At 43.6% G+C, this 24,848-nt stretch overlaps 1 protein-coding gene across 1 annotated transcript in view; it reads left to right on the plus strand.

The window, feature by feature from the left end:
- The window catches only part of sipa1l3 (signal-induced proliferation-associated 1 like 3), a 191,510-nt gene that overhangs the window by 156,408 nt on the left and 10,254 nt on the right, over positions 1–24,848 (plus strand). The window contains 4 exon segments of the mRNA XM_052044092.1: positions 4,211–4,405; positions 14,200–14,365; positions 18,131–18,335; positions 19,408–19,554. Coding sequence (XP_051900052.1) covers positions 4,211–4,405; positions 14,200–14,365; positions 18,131–18,335; positions 19,408–19,554 — 713 coding nt within the window.

Here is a 24,848-nt window from a genome sequence, read left to right on the forward strand (position 1 = left end):
CATGGGCCCGTGTGGATGTTGAGGGTAGAAAGATCAGTCTTGGCTACGATGCCTTCAGTAGTCAAATAGCCTTTCAGCGATCACTGTTTAGACTGGCTTTGATGTGTAGCCACTGAAGTGAAGTGCCAGTGATGAGTATTCATAAACATACACAAATCAGTGATCCTACGTGGAATATGGCCTTTCCTTGCTGGCTTTTTCATGTTTTCTATAAGGACAAACTGATGCATCCTAAACTGTCTCCTCAAAGTGAAGGTTTGGTTACTCACTGTAACCCACTGAAGTTTGCGGTTCCTAAATTTGCAGTTGTCCAAGTTCCTCGCATGCCATTTAAAGGACGACATAGCAGAGCTGCCCTTCTGAAGCAGTTCCATACACTGTAGCATTGTGAACCAAGCTGTGTGTTCCTGAAACACATTTTCTTTTTTGGCAGCTGTGGTCAGCTGAAGACGGCACATCCTTGAAACTCAAGGATATTGGCATGAGTGTTAATACCTCATGATACGGAAGAAAAATCTTGTAATTGCAGTGAACAAGATCGCACAGTGCACGTTCTGTGGTAAATGCTTGATTATCTGGGTATCACCACAGCCTAATCACGAGGCTCAGTTAATCTAAATTATTAGTAAAACTGTTTGAACCACAGGATCAGATTACAGCCCTGTAATTCACTTCTGGCATCTGTTTTGCATTGCTGCAGTTTTAACTGAATCTTACTTTACTTTTGAGTCACTGGTGGCCTCCCATGTGGGCTGTTGTTGAATTTCCCCTCACACTTGTGAGCACCAGCCACCGTCTGTGCTACAGACATAACAGTCAAAGTGACTAACCCACGTTATTAAATTATGCATTTGTCCTGACAGGGTTTTATTTCCACATTAAGCTTTCCTGGTGTCATCAGACACTGGGCCCCATCACCCCGTCTCTTTCCCCTCCCCCGCCCTCTCAATCTGCCCATCACCCACACACTCCTCCCTCCGGTTCCCCTCCCCACCTCCTTCCCTTTTGTTCCATGGTCAACTGTCCTCTCCTGTCAGATTCCATCTTCAACCCTTTGTCACTTCCACCTATCACCTCCCATCGTTCCCACTCTCCCCCTCCCTCACCTGTTTATCACCCCACTTCTCACTTGGATCCACCTATCACCCGCCAGCTCTTGCTCCTCCTCTTCCCCTGCCCCCCCCCTTCACCTTTATATTCCAGCTTATCTCCCCTCTGTCTTTCTAGCCCTGTTGAAGGGCCTTGACCCAAAACATCGACTGTCCATTTCCCTCCATAGATGCTTCCTGACCCGCTGAGTTCCTCCAGCATCTTGTGTGTTGCTCCAGGGTGACCAAACCTTTGTAGTAGATGCCCATCTTAAAAGTGTGTTGGTACTGGGGCCTCACAGGAATATGGAGCGAGGTTACAGTGAGGCTCCAGTACAATGCTACAGGTAGCTAGTTTTTATTACTTTTGGGATGTAGGCATCCCAAGGCCATCATTTATTGACCATCTCTAATTGTACAGTGAATTCCCATTGATACAATGAGCTCCTTCCCAATTTACCATCGGAGCTGTTAATTAATAGGAAATGCTATTTCTCTGTCTCTTGTTATTTCAGGATATCCGAAAGCACTCTTAAAGAGCAGTTGCTGTTGCAATGTGGGAATTGCTCAGAAACACCCGTGTAATCATGTTAGATAATCTGTTTAAGTGATTTTGATTAAAGGACCAAGACCTGCCCATCTGCTATGAGAATAGTTCATGATTCTTGTGAGGTTACTGGTGTGGGGAAGGGGTGGAGCAAAACAGGGATAAGTGCCTGGAGACAGATCAGTGGAGAGGGACGAATGGACAAGGTTCGTTTTCCCCCCCCCCCCCCACCCCCAACCTTTATACACTGGCTATCTCCCCTCTTTCTTTCCAGTCCTGATGAAGGGTCTTGACCCAAAATGTCGACTGTCCGTTTCCCTCCATAGATGCTACCTGACTGGCTGAGTTCTTCCAGCATTTTGTTTGTTGCAACTGGTTAATTAATTTCACTTTTTGTTTAATGATGTTGAAATCCTAGTGAGAGCCCTGAGGCATTTGCTAGGAATTGACAATTGGCATTGTAACTTGTGTCACCACTGTGTTTATCTTGCAGTGTCCTTCATCCAGATCCTCAGTCTCAATACAGCTTCTATGCCATAGTCATATGTGTTTTTTGTCTTTTGTCCAGTATATCTCCAGTTGTCAAGTTTCTAACAACTTTGGCACTGAATGATTGAAAGTCCAGGATTATCTGCTCCCATGCTCATCAGTTTCTGGTTTCTGCCCTTCTCATTTTAAAAAAGGGGAAATAACAAGGAAGGCGGAAAGGAAGTCCTTAAACTTGGCAATGGAATCCTTCAGAGGAGCGTAGGAACATATTCAGGGGCCCTGGGTTGCCCCTCCTGTTAGCTTTCAAAAATAGGTTTGCTGAATGTCACTTATATTACTGTAACCCTGGGAATGACCATTAAAGCAGACAAATGGTTAATGTGTTCTTCCGTTTGGAGCATTGACTAGTTTGGATCAAACTGGTTAATGCTTAAATGCAAACAAAGGAGGATCCTACAGACTTGCTGAGCTTTTGATGCTAACACTGTCAGCTCACTTTTCAGCTGTAGTGTTTCAGCTGCTTCACCCCAGGGCATCCAAGTTTTTCTATTTTACACAGTGAAATTGTACACTCCTTACAAATGGATTGCACATCTACCTCCTCAAAGGAAAGAGATAAAGAACCTTGGTTAAATTAAATTAATGGTTTTTCTGTTGCTTGTCAGTGAGCAAATTCAGTTAAATCTTTTTTAAAAAAAATCATTTTCCACAAGAAATCTTTTGGAATCTTTGTTATTTGAGGAAATTGTATATCTTGATATCCTCTCAATCTGCGGGCGGTGGGGTCCTTGGTACATTGTGCTGGGCCATTGTAATCTGGGTTTAAATTCAGTGGCCATCTTGTGCCCTTTCACTGCCTGTAAAGTATGCAGTGTTCCTCACGTTGTACAGCACCAGTGCCTCAGCTTCCAACCAAGCCGTGTGTTCGTCCAGTGCACCTATTTATGATGTCATTATTTTTATTAAACATTTTTATTCATGTGATTCCATTTTATTTTTAATGAAGAAAAGAATTTCTTTTAGTGAAACATGTATCATGATGCTTCATAAACAGTGAATTATTTGAAGTCATGAGATTCTGCAGATGCTGGAATCTGGAGCAACACACACAAAATGCTGGAGGAACTCAGCAGGTCAGGCAGCATCGAGGGAGGGAAATGAACAGTTGACGTTTTGGATCGAGACCCTTCATCAGGGCTGGAAAGGAAAAGGGCAGAAGCCGGAATAAAAAGGGAGGGAGAAGAGCACAAACTGTTACATCATTCCTTTTTCATCTCCCTCCCCCATTCAGCCACCTTCCCCCTCTCGTGTGGTCTCACCTGCCAGCTTGTGCTCCTCCCTCCTACCCCTACCTTTTTACTCTGGCTTCTGCCCTCTTCCTTTCCAGTCCTGATGAAGGGTCTCGACCCAAAACGTCAACTGTTTATTTCCCCCCATAGATGCTGCCCGAGTTCCTCCGGCACTTTGTGTGAATTATTTGAAGTTCTTTGGCTGTAATGCAGCCAATACCATCAATGGCAACACAATGAATGTCCAGTAGATTTGTCTTGAGTGCTGGTTGAGGGAAGAGTGCTGATCAGGGTGCTAAGGAACTCCCTGTAGCTGGCAGTAATGATTAGGAATGATTAATTTCTCCCCTCCTCAAACCAAGCAGTAGATGACCTTAGGCTAACCTGCAGTACCTGTGGCAATACACCACCTCTAAGTAGCGCACTAATGTGTCAGACCAGCTCATGCTTGGGTGTTGGAGTTAATGCTCAGCATTCTGACTCGGCCAAGACAGCTGTTGATTAAGCAAGACCAACAACAGAAAGAGGCCCACGGTGAAGAGTGGGCACATTGGGTGGGAACATTTCATTCAATCGGGCAAAGTCTCGCTACCACCTACCCTCTGATCTTCATCAGTGTTCAGTGTGGGGATTGTCAACTTTGACAAGATGCAAAGTGTTTTTGACATTCACCATAGCTTTCTCCTCAAAAATGAGAAGACCGAGGGAGGAAGGTGGGAATTGCTTAGAATGACAACACATTATTGCTTTATTTTCATTTTTTTTTTAATTTTGTTTTTCCAACACTTAAATTGCAGGCCAGGACATCCCCCTCACACCCACAAGACCCCGCCTCTGGACGTGTCCAAGACACCAACGTCATGCGCTCAGCTCTCTGCTTCTGCCCCCAAATCTTTCTACTCCTATCAGAGTGTGAAGAACATGTGTCCGGCAGGGTGGAAAAAAACATCCAGTACCCAGGCTCGATCTTCTGGATACACCGAGACAAAAACGTAGGAGTCATGTTGCAAGCAGTTTGGAGCTCAGTCTTTTGCAATCGGGAAAATGCATGGGGCTTTGGTTTTACACTAAGATATGTCAAGGATTGAAGAGGTCAGAAACAGGCCATTCGGCCCTACTGGTCTAAGTCACTGTTTACTTAAGCATGCCTAACAGCATGTGTTCTATTCCTTTCTCTCTTGTCTGTTTATCCAGCTTCCTCTTAAATGAATCTTCTTTTTGTCTCGACCACTTCCTCTGGGAGCGATTTGCACGTTCCCACATCTCTGAGTAAAGACATTTCTCCTGAATTCCCTGTTGGATTTAATATAAAGGAGTCGGTAATGATATTATCTTTTAAACCCACAAGTTGAAACCATGTTTCAGCACACTGCCATGACACTGATTGGCTATGAGCTTTCTGAAAATTCTCTGCAGGTTTCAGCGCATAATGAGGGCAACCTCTGATTGCACAGAACGGAGGAACAGTGTATCCCATTGTGAAGAAGAGAAACAAATAGCATTACTTCATAGCTATAGCTGAATGTGGCCGATGTGTTGCATTTATTAACACATCTGTTTTTAATGAATGGAGAGGAATTGCAAATGTAATTATAAAAAAAAATTGGTCAAACTTCTAATGCTGAAAAATTACCTTTTTTTTGACCCATCCCTTAGTAAGTAACAATACATGTGCTGTGCTATTTTGCTAGTTATTTGCACATGTCATTAATTACTATGTGTCATTAATTACTGAGGAAAATGAAAGCTGGTGACTCAAAATCTCTGCATGATTACTTTTTCTCTTGAAAGTTCATCCTAAAGCAATAATATGTCCAGCTTTGATCCTTTGTCTGTCAACCATTTATTCACTGACGTTTTTGGCTTCAGTTCTTGGTACCTTTTGTGCCTCTCCAGAACGTTGACTTTCTTCATTACTCAAGGATCCTAAGGCTTCAACACTAGCAAGATCTGCAGGAAGGCTACTTCTGCAACTCTTGACGAGCAAGACACAGGAATATCTGAGAGAGAAATCCTCTCTAACTTTCAATTACACTCATTGGAATCTTTCTTGTCTCTCTGCTGCACTGATATTTACTGCATTTCTGTTTTTCCGAACATGTGTTCCTCCTGAGCAGGGTCTCGAACATTCTCTCCACTGTCAGAATCATTGCAATATCCTGCTTCATCCATTCTCTCCCCACCACCCAGATCTGAGATTACTGGTCTCCCATGAGTTTCCTTTCTCTTGAGGTTCTTAAAACCAAACATTGGCATGCTGTGACCACCATTAATTGTCTTTGGCTCTATCCAGAAGCTTGGGCCACAGCCATTGTGTATGTTCTCAATTTACAAGTGCTGCTTCTTAGTCTAGCTCTGGAACCTTCGTAGTTAAGAGGAACATTTCTTTGTGATTATTTTCTATGAGTGGAAAGAAATGCAAATTCCTTTATGGTATCCCCTCTCTCTCACTCACTCTAGCTTTCTTGAGCTTCAGTGGGGAGGGGAAGGATTTCCTGCTGTCTTCTGATGATTGGGTTGTGTAATTTAAAGCATACACCTGTGTGGTTTTCTTCTGCAGATTTTGAAATGCACCTTAATGTTGAATCCTTTTAATGATGTTGAAAATAAAAGGAATGGTAGCATAATGGTTAAACTACTTGATTAATAATCTGGAAGCTTGGGTTAAAAGGGAGACTAGTTCAATACCCACAACAGTAGCTGGAATAAGGTAATAGATGTTGTAAAAAAAAACTACCTGGTCTATTAATATTGCTTAGGGAGGGAAATCACAACCTAGGCTGTATTGAGTCAAGCTCTCAGCAATGTGGCTGCCTTTTAACTGTTGTCTGAAATGGCATAGCAAGTTATTTAGTTATACTTAACTGCTGCCTTGACCTTATGGACAGCAGCAATTTTATGCCAACTAGGGATTAAATGCTGACCTTGTCGGTGACATTAACAAGAGCCCCAGCAAATAATTGTCCCATCTACAGCTAAGTTTGGAAATGTGGTGCAACCCTTGTATGAAATTGTGGAATGAGAAGGTCATTCAGCCATCAAACCCATTATTGTAGGAGTTGGTTCTCGGTCAGTCTTTGCAAACACATAATCCTAAAGATTTTTTACAGTCACCTTGATGAATCCTGATTTACATGTTGGTGATAGCACTTCAGGTGTGTCCGCTACTTAAAATCCCCATCCTTATTGGGGGGTAATTTGACTGGCTGCACTATAGCAGAGTAATTGAATAGGCTTTTTATATCACCTGAGTATTGATTCATTTCCATCTGTACAGCTTGGTCTTGATAGTTCTGATCTTGCCATCATTCCCAGCAAAAGGAGAAGCTGGGCATTGGGTATAGGGTAAGCTGGTAAGTTTCTCTTTAATAAAACAGGTCCCAAATAATGATATTTCCTCTTTGGAGATCAGGTGATTGAAACCTTGAAGGAAAGAAAAATTTCTTTGGAAATTCTTTAGTGCCTTTTATGACCTAGGGCATTCCAAAGTGCTTTGGGGCCCTGTATCAAAGGAGCGATGTGCTGACTCTGGAGAGGGTCCAGAGAGGTTCACAAGAATGAAAAGCTTAACCTGTGAGGAACTTTTGTCTCTGGGCCTGTACTCGATCAAGTTCAGAAGTTTGAGGGGGGACCTCATTGAAACCTGCTGGATACTGAAAGGCCTGGATAGAGTGGACGTGGAGAGGATGTTTCTATTAGTAGGAAGGTGTAGGATCCGAGGGCACAGCCTCAGAATAAAGGGACATCCCTTTTAAAACTGAGATGAGGAATTTCTTCATCTAGAGGGTGGTGAATCTGTGGCATTTGTTGCCACGGCGGTGGAGTCCGTCATTGATGTATTTAAGGTGGAGATTGATAGGTTCTTGATTGGTAAGGATGTTAAGGGTTACGGGGAGAAGGTGGGAGAATGGGTTAGGGTTTGGAAAACAAAATCAGCCATGATTGAATGGTGGAGCTGACTCGATGGGCAGAATGGCCTAATTCTGCTCCTTTATCTTATGGTCTTATGGTTTGATGTAGGACCACTGTTGTATTAGTTAGTATGCCCACATCAGACAATGCAATAACAGACCAGATGATACTTTTGGTTTGAGGGAGGGTTATTGGCTGGGACAATAATTCTCCTGCTCTGAATAGAGTCAGGAGGTCCTTTACATGTGCAGGAGAGGCCTCAGGGTCTTGGTTTAGCACCCTGCTGGGAAAAAAGGCACTGCAGTACTCCCTCAGTACTGTGCAGTTCAAGCCTTTGAGTTCGTCTCTGAGGCACGGTTTGAGCTCCAGACCTGACCTACAGCAGGAGTACTGCTCACTGAGGCACAACTGATGTTAAATTGTGGAAGGAAAACAAGCTGTTTTTGTTAATGGAATAACTTAATAAAATGAAGAGTCTTTAAATTGGGATGTTGGTGGGAAAAATTGTAATATAAAGAATAGCAAGAGAATGCCATTGACCCTACTTCATCAGTCAGTAAGATCATGACTGATCCTGTTACTGAAGTTCACTTTCCCACCTGATCCCAATAATTCCCTTAATGTCCAAAAGGATCTCAGCCCTGATTATCCTTAATGTCTCAGTATCCTGCGCCCTCTGAAGTAAAGAAATGCAAAAGCTAGCAGCCTCTGAGAAAAAGAAATTGCTTCTCGTGTGTCCTAAGTGGTCAGTCCCTTGAGATGACTATGCCCTCTAGCTTTAGACTCCCCATCCTCCCAGCATTGATTCTGCACAGGTTATGATTTTTCCTCTGGTTCCCTTGCAAATGAGATTTTGTTAACAGTCAGCATCTTTTAAACAATTGGATTTGAATGGGTCCAGGTATCTGACAGCTCTCAGTGAGTCTGTGAATAAATTGAATCCCAGAAAAATTTCTAAGCACCAACTTTATCATTTCTAAAAGAATTTAATGTTGCGTTTGTGCGTGTGAGATAAAATGTGATTTTTGAATCAAATAAGACCTGCATCTACCAATGTCCAGTGATACTGTGGGGTTAACACAAACCCCTACACAGAAAGCTGGAATTCAGAGCTCAGATATTTGGACATTTCTGCACATACAGATGTTTGGTGTGTCTATTGATTTAGTGAAAAGCAGAGGTTCTTGGTTCAAAGCCAGCATCCGGATGTAGATTCTGTAAGGGAAATTGCTGCTTATTAGCAGCAGCCTGCAGCCTTCTCTCTGTCCTAATAAACTCGAAGCCTTCAATCACTGTATCTGTTCTGCAAACTGAATAATAATTACGGAGGATTTTTTATATATCACTCAAATCACGAAATAAGCAGAATGAGCTCAAGTTGAAGCTGATTTGGTGGAAATGCTTCATCTTTGTCAAGCACCAACCCATGCTTTTCCCAGCAGTCCCACTTTCCTTGCCTGCTTGGCTAAGGCTTTGGGCAATAAAATAGCATAATTTTCACAATAATCCCAACAACATGTTAGTTTGATTTAAATTCGAAGAAACAGTTTACCCTGGGAATAACTTCTCTGGCATAAAGCATTGAGAAAGTTATTAGTCCTGGATGAATGCAGAGGTTCAACTTCCCAGTGTTTACATTATCTGTTAGTCACAGGAAAGTTGAAGGAAGCAGCAGTGCAGGTTTGATCCGAAATAATTGCTTCCTTGTGACCTGGGGTATTGTCTGTTTGCCAAACAATGGCAGCCCACTACAGCAGATCCGTACAGGGATCCCAATTCTACAGCCTTTCTCCCTTTCACCAAGATTAATGAGGCCAGCAGTTCTGTTTTACAGTGGGTGTGAATGTGGGTGGTCACTGTGTTGTGAAGAAAGATATTATTCATGCAGGGTGTAGGTGCTGTTGATGCGCTGTGGCCCAGAGTGAGAGCATAGGATTGTGCCTGATTTCTCCATTAGGGAAGAGCTGCACAAACACTCGAGTACCTCCCTACAAAGTGGGAGGTGTATTGGGAGAATCATTCACTCTTGCCACAACTCTCCACTTCTTCCCAAGAACTGCATTGGCAGAGGTTGGGGTTGGTGGGTGGAGGGAGTGGTTGCTTATCTTGATGTGCAGAAAAATGAAATGAGTTGGGGAGGGGGGAAGGGGGGTGGAGGAGAAGAGGCAAGGATTTCTTTCATGCTTCCTCTCTCTGGTTTTCCGTTTTCAATCTGAAAATTAAAATCTGTGTTTAGAGACTACTGGGCAACCCATGTTCCATGTGTAGAAATCCAGATGACAATTGTTGCAAAAAAAAACAAGCTGCTGCAGGGACTCGGTGGGTCGGGCAGCATCTGTGGAAGGAAATGGACAGTCGACATTCCAGTCCCAATGAAGGGTCTCGACCCAAAATATCAACTGTCCATTTCCCTCCACGGATGCTGTCTGACCCGTTGAGTTCCTCCAGTAGTTTGTATTTTGCTCCAGGTTCCAGCATCGGCAGTCTCTTTTGTTTCCTGATGATGATTGTTGTTGGGTTGTCCATAAAGAAACCCATTCACACCTTGCCCCTGCCACATCTTTACTTCCCTCTTTCCCCATCCCCTCCCTAAACCTTGGAGATTATACCCAGTCACGTGTCTGTGCCACACACTTGCTGAATCTGATGTTCCTGTGGCTCCAGGGCAACAGGTACCAGACAACTATCCAATGCAGCTGTTCGTTAGAAGTCAGTAGGAGGGGTTGAAGTTCCTGGCCCACACTGGGGCTGTGATCATTGTTCGCACTGCCGAAGGTTTCAACTTGCCCAGTGAATCTGCAAGCAGCTATAATTAGATGTTTTAAGCGCGACTGTAGCCTTAAATTACAGGGAGACCCACTGGTGAGGCATCAGAATGAACACCTTGGTTAAACAAAGGCAGCGTCCTATGAGAAGGCAAGAAAGATATGTTAGCCCAATTGTTGTTTATTTTTGACTAAATGTAATGGGCATTGTAACCTACTGGAAAATAAACTGCTTTTGACTTTAAAAGACAATAATAGATGTTTACTCAAGTGCTCAGCACCTGGATTCCCATTGCTCCAATTCTAGATAAATAAGTTGGATATAGAAGCAATTTGTAAAATGTGCAGATAACAGTGAAACAGAAAATTCAGTGGTAATTGAGGATTCAATAAACGTTTGCAGAAGGATTTAGATCATCAAACTGAAATGTGAAATAAATTGATTTGATTCATGAAATTGGAATAAAATTGAGCAAGAGAGGATTGCAACCAGCTAAACAGAACTGGAGAGTTTGGGAGGGACCACTTGGGCAGAGATCCCATATAGCCTCTCCTTGTCTATGCAAGGTTTCAACCCGAAACGTCAACAATTCCTTTCCTCCCACAGATGCTGCTCAACCCACTGAGTTCCTGCAGCAGATTGTGTGTCTCTTGTGTCTGCTCTGCCTTACATTCCTGCCAACTTTTTCCTCCTCCCCAGAATCCACAAAGTTAATATTGAGGCCTCTTCTCCAGATAGCCCAAAGAGGATTATTGTCAGGTTGTGAAATGTGACAAACACACAAGGTCCATGTCAAAGTGGATAAATGTTAGAAAGATGAGGGAACTGGCACAGAAGAGGAGTGTGGCTGGAGCAGAGCAGCTGTGATCATATTGAATGGTTGGGCAGGGGCTCCTATTTTCTTGTTAACCCTTAACTAACACTGCAGCATTCCTTTGGTACAACAGTGAAATATCAGACTATATCATGGCTTCAGGATTTGAGTCGGGCTCAAGTCCTTGATGTTTGACTCCAAGCTATGGTAGTGCAAACTAAAATTATTTTCAGGAGTTAGTTTAGCCAACTGATACCATTACTCAGTGAGTTCAGAAACATCAGCTTGCATTGTATGGTGACAACATTAAAAAGTACTCTGAGTACTTTACAGAGGCACAGAAGTTGATACTGAATGAAGTATTGAGGGATGGCATATAGCCTTGTTAGAAAGCCGGGTTACAGAGAGGCAGAGGGAATTCAGTAGCACGAAGCCTAGATAGCTAATACGTGGCCACCAGTTGGTGGGGCAGTTGAAGGACAGGATTGCGAGAAAACCCCCAATTTGGAGGAGCAAAGAGGTCTCAGACAGGGAAGGTGGACGTGTAAGGCAGGATAAGGGTAGGGAAGGAAAGGCCTTGAATGTTAAATTGGAGATGTCAGGAGGCTGGGTGTCATTGTTCAGCAAGGACACAAAGTTGAATAGGTTGGGTCACTGGCAGCAGAGGTTTGGGTGAGCTGTAGATGCCAGAAGGTGAGAAGGGTAATGGCTCGGATATTGGAAAAGTTGTGGGACTTGCAAAGAGAGGAACACCAAGGCGTGGAAGGATGGGGTATGAGGTTTGGGTCAAAAAGGACACAAGTTGCAAACATATTAGTTCAATAGTGTGAAATTGCTGGTAAGGATATTGAGTATGTGGTAGGAACTGAACTTGAAGGCTTCAATCTTCCGAATGTTTAAATACTCAAATAACTTTGTTAAAAATAATGATTCCTTAGACCTTCTAATAAGACAACATATACATACAAATTATGAACTATATTTTAAGCACGGAGGAAAGAATGTGACGTTTCCCACACACCAAGGATGAAGATATCTCGATGTCTTTCTGACTGCGCCCATTCATTGACATTTGCTGCACTTTGTTGTCATGCCAGGGAGTGAAGCCTAATTGCCAACATGTGGCGAGATGAGGGCAGAGATTCAGCAGCATTTCCATTCCAAATCTGCTAGTGGTTTCCCTTCAGAGACTAGAATGCGTTAGCAAGAGAAATCAAAACCAATTTGTGCTGGCACTCGAGATCTGAAGAGTTTAAAATATTTCTGCCTAGAGACGGGTAGGGTGGGGGGAGTGATTTGGCAACTGTAGTCACACAAAGCTCCAGTTGTCAGAGCGCACAGCAGTACTGCCTGGGCAAATGTTTCTGTTCTCACAAATATGTATTAGAAGTGTGTAAGTATGATCAAAAGGCTTACTTTCTTCCCATATAAAAGCCTCATGCAGTGCGCTCTTTTTATTTCCCTTCAGTTTCTTCTGTCCTAAAGGGATGTGGCGTCTGGTTGGCTTCACAGATGCTGTGACTTTCTTTGCTGCCTCAGCAACAACAACTTGTATTTATAAAGCATCTTTAGTATTGACGACACCTCCTAAGGGCGCATCACTAGAGTATAATCGGTCTGTTTGATTGTCACCAGAAGGGGAGGAATTAAGATGGGTCACCCAATGTTCAGTTGAAGATGAAGGTTTTAAGGTGGACCTGAAAGAGATATGGAGATGTTTAGAGAAGGAATTCCAGAGGATAAGCCCCAGGCAGCAGAAGGCATTGCTGCCAATAATGGAGAGACACGAGATTCTGCAGATGCTGGAATCTGGAGGAACACTCGCAAGATGCTAGAGGAACTCAGCAGGTCAGGCAGCACCTATGGAGGGAAATAAACATTCGACTTTTCTGGTCAAGACCCTTCTTCAGGACTGTTTATTTCCCTCCATAGATGCTGCATGACCTGCTGAATTCCTCCAGCATTTTGTGTGTGTTGCTGCTGACAATGGATTAAGATCGGTGTGCAAAATGTGATCAGATTTAGAGGGATACAGAGGGTGCTGTGTGGCTGGAGGAGGTTGCATGCATAGGGGTGGGAAAGGCCATTGGATGGATTTTAAATTTGTGGCATCTGTGGGCCACAAGGTCAGTGATGGGTGAGAAAGATCCCAGCATCTTCCAGAGAGACACAAGAGACAGCAGATGCTGGAATCTGAAGCAACAAACAATTTACTGGAGGAACTCTGCGGGTCGAGCAACATCTGTGTGGGGGGAGTGGGGGAAGGAATTGTATATGTTTTGGTTCGAAATCCTGCATCAGGACTGAGAGTGGAGATGGCCGGTATCTCACCAATCACCTCGGACTCCTGTCTCACCACTCCCTTTATCCTCTTTATACTGGCCATCTCCCCTCTCTACTCTCTGAACTGATGCAGGATTTCGACTGAAAACACCAACTGTTCCATTCCCCACCATCACAGATGCTGCTCGACCTGCAGAGTTCCCCCCACAGATTGTTTTTTGCCCAAGGTCTTCTAACTCCATGAGAGTGCTGAGCTACTGCTGAGCTTACCAGGCAAAAACAGCAGAGATTTGTAAGGAATCAGGGCATCTGAGGTAGATAATCTGTCTAGAAAATGTATACTCTCCTTTTTTTGGATCATCCTGTGTGCACGTGTATCTCTGCAGGAATGGGGCTGTAGATATGAGACAGGTGATTGTTGGTTTCTTTGAAATTGTGAAAAAAATCGTATTGAAGTCAGCTGACCAGAGTCAGTAGTTGGTGTAAAGTTGAATAGACCTGCTGCAGCATCACTTGACAGCCATTTGGGAATTGGGCAGAAATTTTGTTCAGACAATTAGATGGGATGGAGTTTACAAGTGAATTCAAAAGCTGGTTGCCTACTTCTCATTCCGTATTCTTGGGTTTGGTTTGTACAGTGAAGGTGTAGGGCATTGGTTCCCTGAGGTTGCAGTTTTCAGACCTGCTGTGAGTTACTGGAGGTTGTGCATCCTTTTTGCCTCTTCCCATACACAGCACTGGCATGGCCTGAGCAGCCACTGTCTTAACCTCTGTGTGAGTTGCCCAAAGGCAAATAACAAGGAAACTGGTAAATACAGAATCGGTATATAAAAAGAATTCTGCTTCTCAGTAGGAGGGGAAAACAAACAATGCTTTTCACACATCTCATGGTATTTGATCCATAATTCATCAGCATTAAAAGACAAATGGTTTATAATCCAGTTGCTAGAAACAATGATACTGATATTGTTAAGGTTATTAGTCTGCACTCTCTTCTCCCTCCCCTTCCAGGACAGCCACTGTTGCCTCTACAAATGTCTTTGGGCAGCCTCGATTGCGGGCATCTCTCCGAGACCTCCGATCACCACGCAGAGCCCACAAATCCACCCTCGAAGAGGATTTGAAGAAGCTTATTCTGCTGGACAGCCCTTTGCCGGAGCCAGATCGGGAAATGCTTGTATGTCCTGGTGTGAGTGGTGGGTTGTACGAATTACCGAGTGTCTGTTGCCAGTGGACTAGCAAACTGCAAGAATGGAGTTCATGGACTCTTGAGCAAGAGGAACTTAGCTGGAGAGGGAAAGGGGTTGAAGGTGTCTAACACTTCTTGGCATTGAGTATTGGGATTTTGCAACCGTTATGGGCAATGTTGGACATTTGTAGAGAGGGAGAGAACAAACTAAGGCTCAGTGCCATCCAATATATCCAGGAAGGTAGAGCAGAGTATCCTCTCTCATCTACTGCTGTGCAGTTGCAAAGCAGAATTAGCAGAACATATGAGGAGTACCAGAGGAACTGTACTTCTTTAAACTTCCATACAGGCAGAAGGGGAGACAAACCAGTGAGTGAGATAATGGCAGTGGTTTGATACGTAACATTGGGCTGATAACTTACTCAAGGGGACCTCTAGAATCTGTAATGATGAGTTTGAATAACTGACTCTTTTATACCTTGTGATTTGCAGACCATTGACCTTGTTTTTCTTCTATGTCATGGATCTGTATTCTTTGATAAGATAGAAAGATCTTTATTAGTCACATGTACATCGAAACACACAGTGAAATAAATCTTTTGCGTAGAGTGTTCTGGGGGCAGCCCGCAAGTGTCGCCACACTTCCGGCGCCAACATAGCATGCCCACAACTTCCTAACCCGTACGTCTTTGGAATGTGGGAGGAAACCGGAGCACCCGGAGGAAACCCACGCAGACACGGGGAGAACGTACAAACTCCTTACAGACAGTTGCCGGAATTGAACCCGGGTCCCTGGCACTGTAAAGCATTACGCTAACCGCTACACTATCGTGCCTGCCCAAGAACATGAAAAGTAGGAGTTGTGGTCAGCTGTATGGCCCCATTATCCTGTTTCACCATTCAATAAAATCGGGTCTGATCTGATCTTTGGCTCAGCTCCACTTTCCTGCCTTGCTTCTCTGTAGTCCGGAAATCTCTCTACCCTAACCTTCAATCAAATTCTTCCCCAGAATTCCAGCGAATGCAACACTGGTGTTTCTAATTTAGTGAGCAATGTGCTTGAGCAGGGGAACTCTGGGAGGGAGATAAGTACAAAATAATAAACCCAGGAACAACTGAGGTTTTCTTTAGCCATCCATATTGATGAGCAGCTTTTGCATCTCAGCTTCAGTATACTTAATGACGCGGCCTCCACTGGAGAATTCCATAGATTCACAACCCCCTGGGAGAAGAAATTTCTCATTTTGCTCTTACTGCTGACCCTATTTCCTTCCCGCTAAATCCCCACTGGTGAGAAACGTGAGTGACACAGGCAGTACAGGCCTTTCGAATATAAACAGCTAGGTCCCACCCACAGAATTGCTTCCGAAGCTGTTGAGCCATGTCCCCAAGCTTAACCTGCTGTCAAAACTGTCAAAGCAATTGAATGTCTCAGAGTCATTCACAAACATTCAAAAATCTTTTAAAATTAGGCATAATTTTTTTTTAAAAAGCATATTTAAACTTTTTTAAAAAAATAAAAACGATAAAAGAAACACAATCAACTGTACTAAATCAAAAAATGTACTGTGCTTACCCCTCTCCTCTACAGCCTTTCTTCTCCATTTGTAACCCTTGCAATGAGCATGATCGGTATCAGTTTTCCTTCTCTTTTGTTGAGTTCAGTGAGTGGCTACAATCTGGGGGAATAGCTGCACTATTTTCTTGTGTTCTTGTGTGTTTAGAAGAATGGGAAGTGATCTTACTGAATTTATTGAATATTGAAATTCTGAGGAGGATTCACAGGATAAAAGCTGAGATGGGGAATCTAAAGTGGTGACATGGTTTCAGAATAAGTAATTGTCTGTTTGAGGTGGAATTGAGGAGAAATTTCTGGCTTCTGAGTCTTTGGAGATCTTTACAGAGAACTATAGAGGCTGAACCATTGAATATATTCACTGGTGCAGGTAGTAGAGCTGAAGCCTACAACCCCTACAACCCAGGTTCAATCCTGACATCCGGTGCCCTCTTTGTGAGGTTTGTGTGTTCTCCCTGTGAGCGCGTGGGTTTCCTCTGGATGCCTCAGTTTCCTCCCGCATCCCAAAGACGTGAATTGGTGGGTTAATTGGCTGCTGTAAATTGTCCTCGTGTAAGTGGCTGGTCAAATCTGGGGGGATTTGATGGGAATATGGGGGAATAAATCACATTGGTAAATTGGTACAGTGAAAAACTTTGTTTTGCATGCCATCCATACAGATCATTTCATCACATACGTCGAGGCAGTACAAAGGAAAAGCAATAACAGAATGCAGAATATAGTGTTACAGTTGCAGAGAAAGTGCAGGCAGACAATAAGGTGCAAGGGCCATGATGAGGTAGATTGTAAGGTCAAGAGTCCATCTTATCGTACAAGAGGTCCGTTCAATAGTCTTATAACAGCAAGATTGAAGCTGTCTTTGAGCCTGCTGGTACGTGCTTTCAGGCTTTTGTGTCTTCTGCCTGATGGGAGAGGGGGAGAACGGTGGGAGGGATTGCTCTGTGAGCAGCAGAGACTTGATGGGCTGATTGGCCTCCTATGTCATAATAAGTATGGAAATTGATGGTTGAGGTGGACAATTTTATTTGCATTGTAGGGAGTTGAGGATTATGGGGAATAAATGGGAAAGTGGAGCTGAAGCAAGATAATTTGAGCCGTCATCTTATTGAGCTAGCACAAGGGTCTATGTAACGGATTCCTGCTCTTGTTTCTTATGTTCTTCTGAGTGTTGGTGTCCCAGCACAATACACTACTCCTTACTTATGGGATTTTATACACCGGGTGAAGCTAGTTACTGATAATTTGTGGGTGTGAGAGCAAGTTTAAAAAGCCTTGGTCAGCAGTCTGTGAATTAACTCAAAACCCAATCATGAAGAACGGGTCAGTAAGTTGCGCAGTGAGCTGTGAAATAAAATCGCTGCCAGTGGCTTTGCAGACTTGTTCACAGTGACAAATTTCATGCTTAAGTAAGTATGTGCTCCTGATTAGCTTAAACATGCTCCCCTCTTTATTGGCATTCTTCTAGAACAATATCTTGTAGCTGTTTGAACTGGCACAGTGTAAATAGTGAGACACTGCAGTGACCTTAAATCTGTGTCTCCCTATCTCAGGCAATGATGTCAGTATCACATTCCTTAGTGTGTATGCAAGTGGATCTTCCCAAAATGAGTCATTGGAATACCATGCAAATATCCTGATTCACTTGAAAAATCCCAGAAAGCAAAATTGAGAGCAAGCATGCTAGCAGAACTTTCTTGAAGGGAATAGTGAAGTCCATGACCTAAAATACTCCTTTGTGACTTGCAAGGTTCTGCATTTACCCTCTATGCACAAGATTTACACACAGCTTTTGTGAAGCCATTGTAGGCGGCATGGTGGCACAGCTGGTAGAGCCACTGCCTCCCAGCTTCAGTGGCCCGGGTTCGATCCTGACCTCGGGTACTGTCTGTGTGGAGTTTGCATCTGCAACTGTGTGGGTTTCTCCTGGATGCTCTGGTTTTCCTCCCTCATCCCAAAGACATGTGAGTTGCTCGGTTAACTGGCCACTGTAAATTGCCCCTAGTGTAGGTGGGCAGTAGAATTGGAGGGAGTTGGTGGAAATATGGGGAGCAAAAGAAAAGGATTAGTGCTAATAGGTGGTCAAACGTTGGTGTGGACGATGAATTGAGGACACTATTTCCCTGCTTTGTAACTGTTTATACTTTGTTTAAAAAAAGAAATTATTTGCTACTTTCTAGCATTCTTCACGGAAAAACCTGCAGAGAACGCTGTCCGATGAAAGCATCTGCAGTGGTCGAAGGGAACCCACTTTCTCCAACTCCCAGCTTGCAGCTATTGAACAGGCACTTCCAAATGATGTGATCTTCACCAGCACGTATCCATCCCAAACACTACCCATTCGCAGGCTAACCCAGCCTCCAGCATCTAGCTTTGAAAAGAAAAGTAAGAATTTAGCATGAATTAAGATGACAGGTCTACTCATTGATGCTTTGATCTTTGCCCTCGTAAATTTGGAACTTTAGTTCTTGTCATTCTATTATTTGTGTATTATGTAAAGGAACAGTTAACATCACTTTATTCTTTTGCTTTCTGGCCTTCCTCCACTGCCCACACCCTACCAATTTCCCACCTTAACCTCGGTCTTGTGTTGCTTCGTTGCTCAGAGGGTCATCTGCATCCAAGTCCCCCGTAGTGCTCTTTGTTGATATTTGAGCTTGATTGCTGGCATAGACTTGTAATGTATGGCACAGGAGGAGGCTACTCTGTCCACTGTATCCATGCTGGATCATGAGGGGGAGGAGTGTACCACATTGCTGCACTTTTCCCCTCAATTGGCTGTGTTCTCACCAGTTTATAGCCCAATTTCTCAGCTTTATATTTAAATCCCTCCCAAGCCCTTAGCCCTTCCTTGTCTTGGAACCTTCCCGAACCTTCCCAAACCTTCCAAGATCTCCGCAGTCATCTAATGCTGGCCCTTGCCTATCCCTGAATCCCATCACTCTGCCACTGGTGGAAGCACCTTCAGCTACGTGGCCATTTAAGCTTTGAAACCCCATTCCTAAACCTCTCCACCTTTCACTCTTTCTTTGGGACAGATGGCCAAAATCTGGGCAATGTAGCCTTGGCTACCTCTGTGTCAGATGTGAACCCTCTTTGGGGCACCTTTTGAGCATTTTGCAATACTGAAGTCACAATTCAGATAGAAGTTGCCGTAAAGGTCAGTTGTTTTGTTTCAGCACTAAGGGGGACGGATTGTGGTGAACCCTCCTGTTAGTGAGTGAGATTGTGAGTTGGAATGGGAGAGGCTTCTACCTGCCCTTCGTCTCTGCCCGTATTTCTCTGCATGAGGGGGAAAAAAAGTGCCGCAAGAGTCTTCACCACTGAAGAAAGTAATTTCTTTGTATAAAAGAAAAGCAACAAACTACTTTTGATTTGATCGTTGTGATTTCAGCCCTAGCATGATCTCCTGCTCGAACTCTGGTCACTAAACCTGTTTTGTGTCTCTCCTGCTCAGATAACATATCTGCCTCCGAGTTGTCATTGACTGACGTGCGAGACCGAGTACCTGTGCGCCGTAATGATCCAGGACTGATGCCTCTGCCAGACCCAGAGTCAGAGCTAGAGTGGTCCAGCCTGGTCAGTGTTGCCAAAGCATATGAGGGTAAGACTCGTTCTTTGAAGGAATTCCTAATTTAAAAAAAAATCTAACAGGAATTTGGAGCATCTGCTGGCCTTTTCCAACATCATCTTCCTTCAAAGACTTAAATTTTGTTGATTCTTCTGTAGTTAATCCATTTAGCTAGGCTCTGGGATACAACAGACACTCTCAGTGAGGCTGTGGAGCAGTGGTGGACACCAGCATTCTATAGATCCTGTTCGGAGATTGTGAGCTCCATTCCAGATCACCCCTGATGAATTTTCCGAGTCAGGATTTTGTTGCAAGTTGGTTAAGTCACTAATTTATTAAAGCCAACCCATTGTTGTGTGGAGAGGGTAAAGGTTTACCAGCATCATTGCGCCTGCTGTGATTATCTAGGTAACTGACAAGTTCTCATGCAAAGAACTTGGCAAGGTGAGAATGCAGGGTCACAATCTTCGAGCAGTAAAAAAATAATCAGGAGATGTCATTCGGCCCATTGAATCCATGCCAGCTTCTTCAGAGAAAAATCCAGTGAGTTCCACTCACTCTGCTCCTTCCCCATAGTGATGCGACGACATCTCCTTAAAGTATTTTTTCTGAATCTACCCTCCATGCTGTGGGGCAGAAGTCTCCAAACCTTTGGCCTCTCTTCACCTCTAGGTCCTGGGCACAAATTTAGCTCAGACTTTTAGAGTGTGTTTCTACTGAAGGCTTGAGGGACCTTTCGTGAAACTGGCTTGGGTACTCCCAGAGTACTAAAGGCACACAACTGACTGCTAACTTCTCATGGATTTTAATGTCCAGAAAGCTGCCTTGCCTGGGATGTGTTAAGATTGGATGGCTACTAAATTCTAATGGCATGAATCCACTACAGCATCTGCTGCCAAAATTTACCACCTAAGACTTGCCCCTTGTTGTGGATCACTGTTCACCCCTTTGTCAGCAGCATCAGTGTTTATTCCAAAAATCTTAGCTCTTCCAAACCACCAGGAAATGCAGTTCCATCCCATCAAATTCAAGCCTCATAAACCCCTGCAACTACTTATTCTTGGTAAATATATTTCCACACACTCGCACACAATATTCCTCTTGTGAGAAAGCACAGTAATTCAATGAAGGATAACCTGAAACCTCTGGGAGAGCAACACCTGAAACTGGTCTGAAAAACTTTGACACAATTCAGCCCTGGTTATGTCACGTGAGCCCCTCGGAACTCAATATCCTGGGACTTAAGGCTATATGAAACAAAGTCTGGATTATCCCATCGCAAAATATCAGTGGTAAAACAAATTGGATTGGCGCTAAACTGGGGCTCTGCATTGTTTTATACAGGCTGGTCACTGACTGGTATCAGTTGTACTGTGGGATTGGTTTTCAGTTGCATCTAGACAAACAATGAGAGAAAACATTAATTGAAGCAGTAACCTGATGCCTGGCCCTCAGTGAAAGGTTTGAAGCTTGACTACAGACTTTGACAGTGGAACAAGTAGGCTGCAACAAAAAAACTCAAAACTTTCAGAAAACACTGCAAATTACAGAACAACACTTTGATTTTCTTCAGTAGAATGACATCAGTGTTGGGATAAATGATATGTTAAAGACTTAGTTCAGTGATTTCCCATCATCTGAAGTGGTGCTGATATTATTGGAAATAGCCTGAGCACCCAGTGCATTGTTGCCTCTGCATCGGGAAGGATCAGCCTGAGTCACTTCCCCTTTCTCCTTTCTCCCTTCACAGCCCCTTGACTTCACACCCCCCCCCCATAATTGTGGTCACCATCATGAGAATAACCAGCCTTTATTTTAACTAATATGGATTGAGGGATAAATATTGCCAGGGTGCTGGGGAATATTCCTCTGCTCATCTTCCTGAGAGAGCAGATTAATGTCTGATCTGAAAAATGGCAGCTTTCACACTGTGGCACCCAAGTGTCACACTGGAGTGTTGGCCTACATTTATGCACTCAATTTCTGGGGCGTGGAGGAGTTCATTCTAATTTCATTTTGGATTGTTAGTTCAGCATTTCATTCAGATTTATCATTGTCTCCCTTAAATCTATTTTGACGGACTACTGAGAGTTTATCTACAGTTCAGAGGCTACAACAGCACATAATTAGCCATGTTAATGGTGGAGTTCCTTAAATGGGTGTTTCTTAACCACTTCTAAATTCTTTCCACTTAATCTCATATAGGTTCCTCTACCACTCTGTTTCAGTTTACCAGTTCCGATTTGCATGACCTACACTTTTAGTCAGGTCTGAGAGACTACAGTTACAGCGGGGAGAAGCTGGGGGTCTTCATCTGCGAGCAGAAAGAGCTTGGAAGAGCTTTAACAGAAATTGTGAAGGTTTAGATAAAGTTAGTGTTCACATTGCCTAGAGGTGGATAACAAGAGATTACCATTTTAAGGTGATTGGAGAATCCACTTAAGCCACTGTTATGTAGTGAATGGTCAGGATTTGGAATGGACTGTGGTAACATACTCAAAAACAACCTTCAAAAGGAAATTGGAGAAGTATTTATGGGGGATGAGCAGTGTGTAGATAAGAATTGCAGGAGGGCTTTCCAGGCAATAGCAGCTTGTGATAAACAAAGCTGAATGATCCAAGAACCAACCAATCAGGTCAAAGCTCTGCAATCCCACCACACAGAACAGTACAGAACAGGAACAGGCCCTTCAGCCCACAATGTCTGTGCCGACCATGCCAATCTGACTAATCCCATCTGCCTGCGCAAGGTCTATATGCCTCCATTCCCTGCCTGTTCATCTGCCTGTCTAAATGCCTCTTCAATGTTAATATCATATCTGCTTCTGCAGCCTCCCCTGGCAGTGCGTTCCAGCACCTAACACTCTCTGTGTAAGACTTGCCTTGTAAATGTCCTTTAAGTTTTCCCCCTCTCACCATAGACCTATGTCCTCTAGTATTTGACATTTCCATCCTGGGAGAAGGAATCTGTGATGATCTACTCTATCTATGCCTCTCAATTTTTATATACTTCTATCTGGTCACCCCTCAGCCTCCAACGCTACAGAGAAAACAATCTAAGTTTGTCCAATTTATATCTAATACACTCTAATCCAGGCAACATCCTTCTATACAGCTAGTTGTGAATGTCAGCGGACAATTAAACAAGAGGCTCCAAAGAAATCCCCATGTTCAATGATGGCGAGGCCCAGCATCTGAGTGGTAAAGGCGTCTGATGTAATCGCAGCCATCTTCAACTAGAAGGCTAAGTAGCTCTATCATCTTTCTCCTGAGAAGATTCTGATTATCTCCCAATGATCAGCGATAGAAGGTCTTTCCAATAGTGCCATCCAGGAACACCAGCTCACCGATGTTTCACTAGGACCACAGATTCAAACATTATCACAGCCTCGGTCCAACCAAAAATTGCCTGGGCAATTTTCCAGTGTCTGGTAGAAGCTAGTGTTGTAACTATCGTGGAAGAGCTTGGCTAGAACTGCAGTTGACCAGCGCACAGGTCTTTGCTTCTGTTGCCAGGATGTTGTCTGGTCCCATAGACTTTGCTGTATCCAGTGCTCTCAGCCGTGAAGACTGGATTCTGCAATTCTGCAAAGACTCTGTAATTATCTACTCTATCTATGCCTCTCTTAATTTTTATAGGAGAGTAACTGCCCTTGGTGTCATAGCAGCATTTGATTAAATGTGATATCAAGGAGCCCTGGTAAGCAGAGGGGGGCATAATTGAGGTGTATAAAATAATGATGGATCTAATTAGAGCAAATAGGAAGGACTGTTCCCCGTTAGCTGAGGGGGTCACAAAACCATGAGGCATAGATTTAAAGTAATTGATAGTGATCGGAGGGGATGAGGAAATTCCTTTTCCAGTTCCAGAAGTCTGGAACTTGTCTGAAAGATGTTGGAGGCAGAAACGCTCATCACGTTGAAGCAGTACTTGATGTGTACTTGCTTGATCAGTACTCCATCCACACTCCAAACATTCATTCCCTTTGCTACCAGTGCATAGTGGCTGCTGTGTGCACCATCCGCAAGATGCACTGCAGTTATTCACATGGCCTCCAGTAACTCCTTCAAAACCTGTAGGGCTGGAAGATAGGAATAGGCTGTGTCCCTACACTGAGAAGTTGGGACTCATTTTGCCCAGCATGGGCATGCTCAGTTGAATGGTAATTAGTTTATTATTGTCACATGTACCGAGATACAGTGAAAAGCTTTGTTTTGTATGCCTTCCAGACAGATCATTCCAAAGTACATCAACATAGTACAAAGGGAAAAGCAATAACATAATGCAGAATATAATGTTACAGTTACAGAGAAAGTGCAGTGCAGGTAGACAAATAAGATGCAAGGGCCACGACGAGATAGATAAAGAGATCAAGGGTTCATCTTTATTGTACAAGAGGCCTGTTCAAGAGTCTTATAACAGTAGGATAGAAGCTGTCTTTGAGCCTGGTGGTACGCGCTTTCAAGCTTTTATATCTTCGTGATGGAAGGAGGGAGAAGAGAGAATGTTCAGTCTTTGATTATGTTGGCTGCTTTCCTGAGGCAGCCGGAAATGTAGACAGTCAGTGCAGGGGAGGCTGGTTTTTGTGATAGACTTTTTATGATAGGCCTCGTCCTGTATCCTAAACTTTCCAGGATTCTATTCAGCACCCTGTACAGACTTCTACAACTGTGTTGTTGATTTTCTACACCTATATTGGTAACTGACTGACTGGTTCTGTGGAGGAAAGTGATCTGCATTATCATAACTGTCATTATGGAATGGGTGTGTCCAATGCAGCCCCAGCATCAGATGCCAGATGTTGCCTTGGGAATAGTAGTTTGTCCTTTTGATGGACCATGAGTAGGCAGTCAGACAAATGTATCTGTGCTGTAAGGGTCCATCAGAATTCAATGCACGTTATGTAAATGTAATTGAAAATCTAAAAACTGCAGATGCTGGAGATCTGAAATAAAAACAAAGTGCTGGAAAGACTCAGCATCTCTGGAGAGAGAAACGGAGGCAACGTTTTAGGTCAGTGAATCAACTGGAAAAGCGGGAAAACAAGGGTGTTTTAAGTTTCAGCAAGGGGTAGAGACCATGGTTGCCCAGCTGACAAATGTTTTTTTTGGTACCGGATAGTTACTTGACATGGCAGTTAGGGGGCAAGAAAACAAAAGAACAGACTGAAACTGAGATAGGAACGCAGTAGTTGCTGGCAATCCAAAACTAAAAACATTGCTGGAAATACCCAACTGATCAGGCAACATCAGTGAAAAGAGAACTTAGTCTTGCAGGTGGTGACATTAGGTCAGAACTGCCTAAACAGAACAAACAGGAAAGGCAG

The sequence above is a fragment of the Pristis pectinata genome, chromosome 35 (assembly GCF_009764475.1).
Source record: "Pristis pectinata isolate sPriPec2 chromosome 35, sPriPec2.1.pri, whole genome shotgun sequence".
NCBI lineage: Eukaryota > Metazoa > Chordata > Chondrichthyes > Rhinopristiformes > Pristidae > Pristis > Pristis pectinata.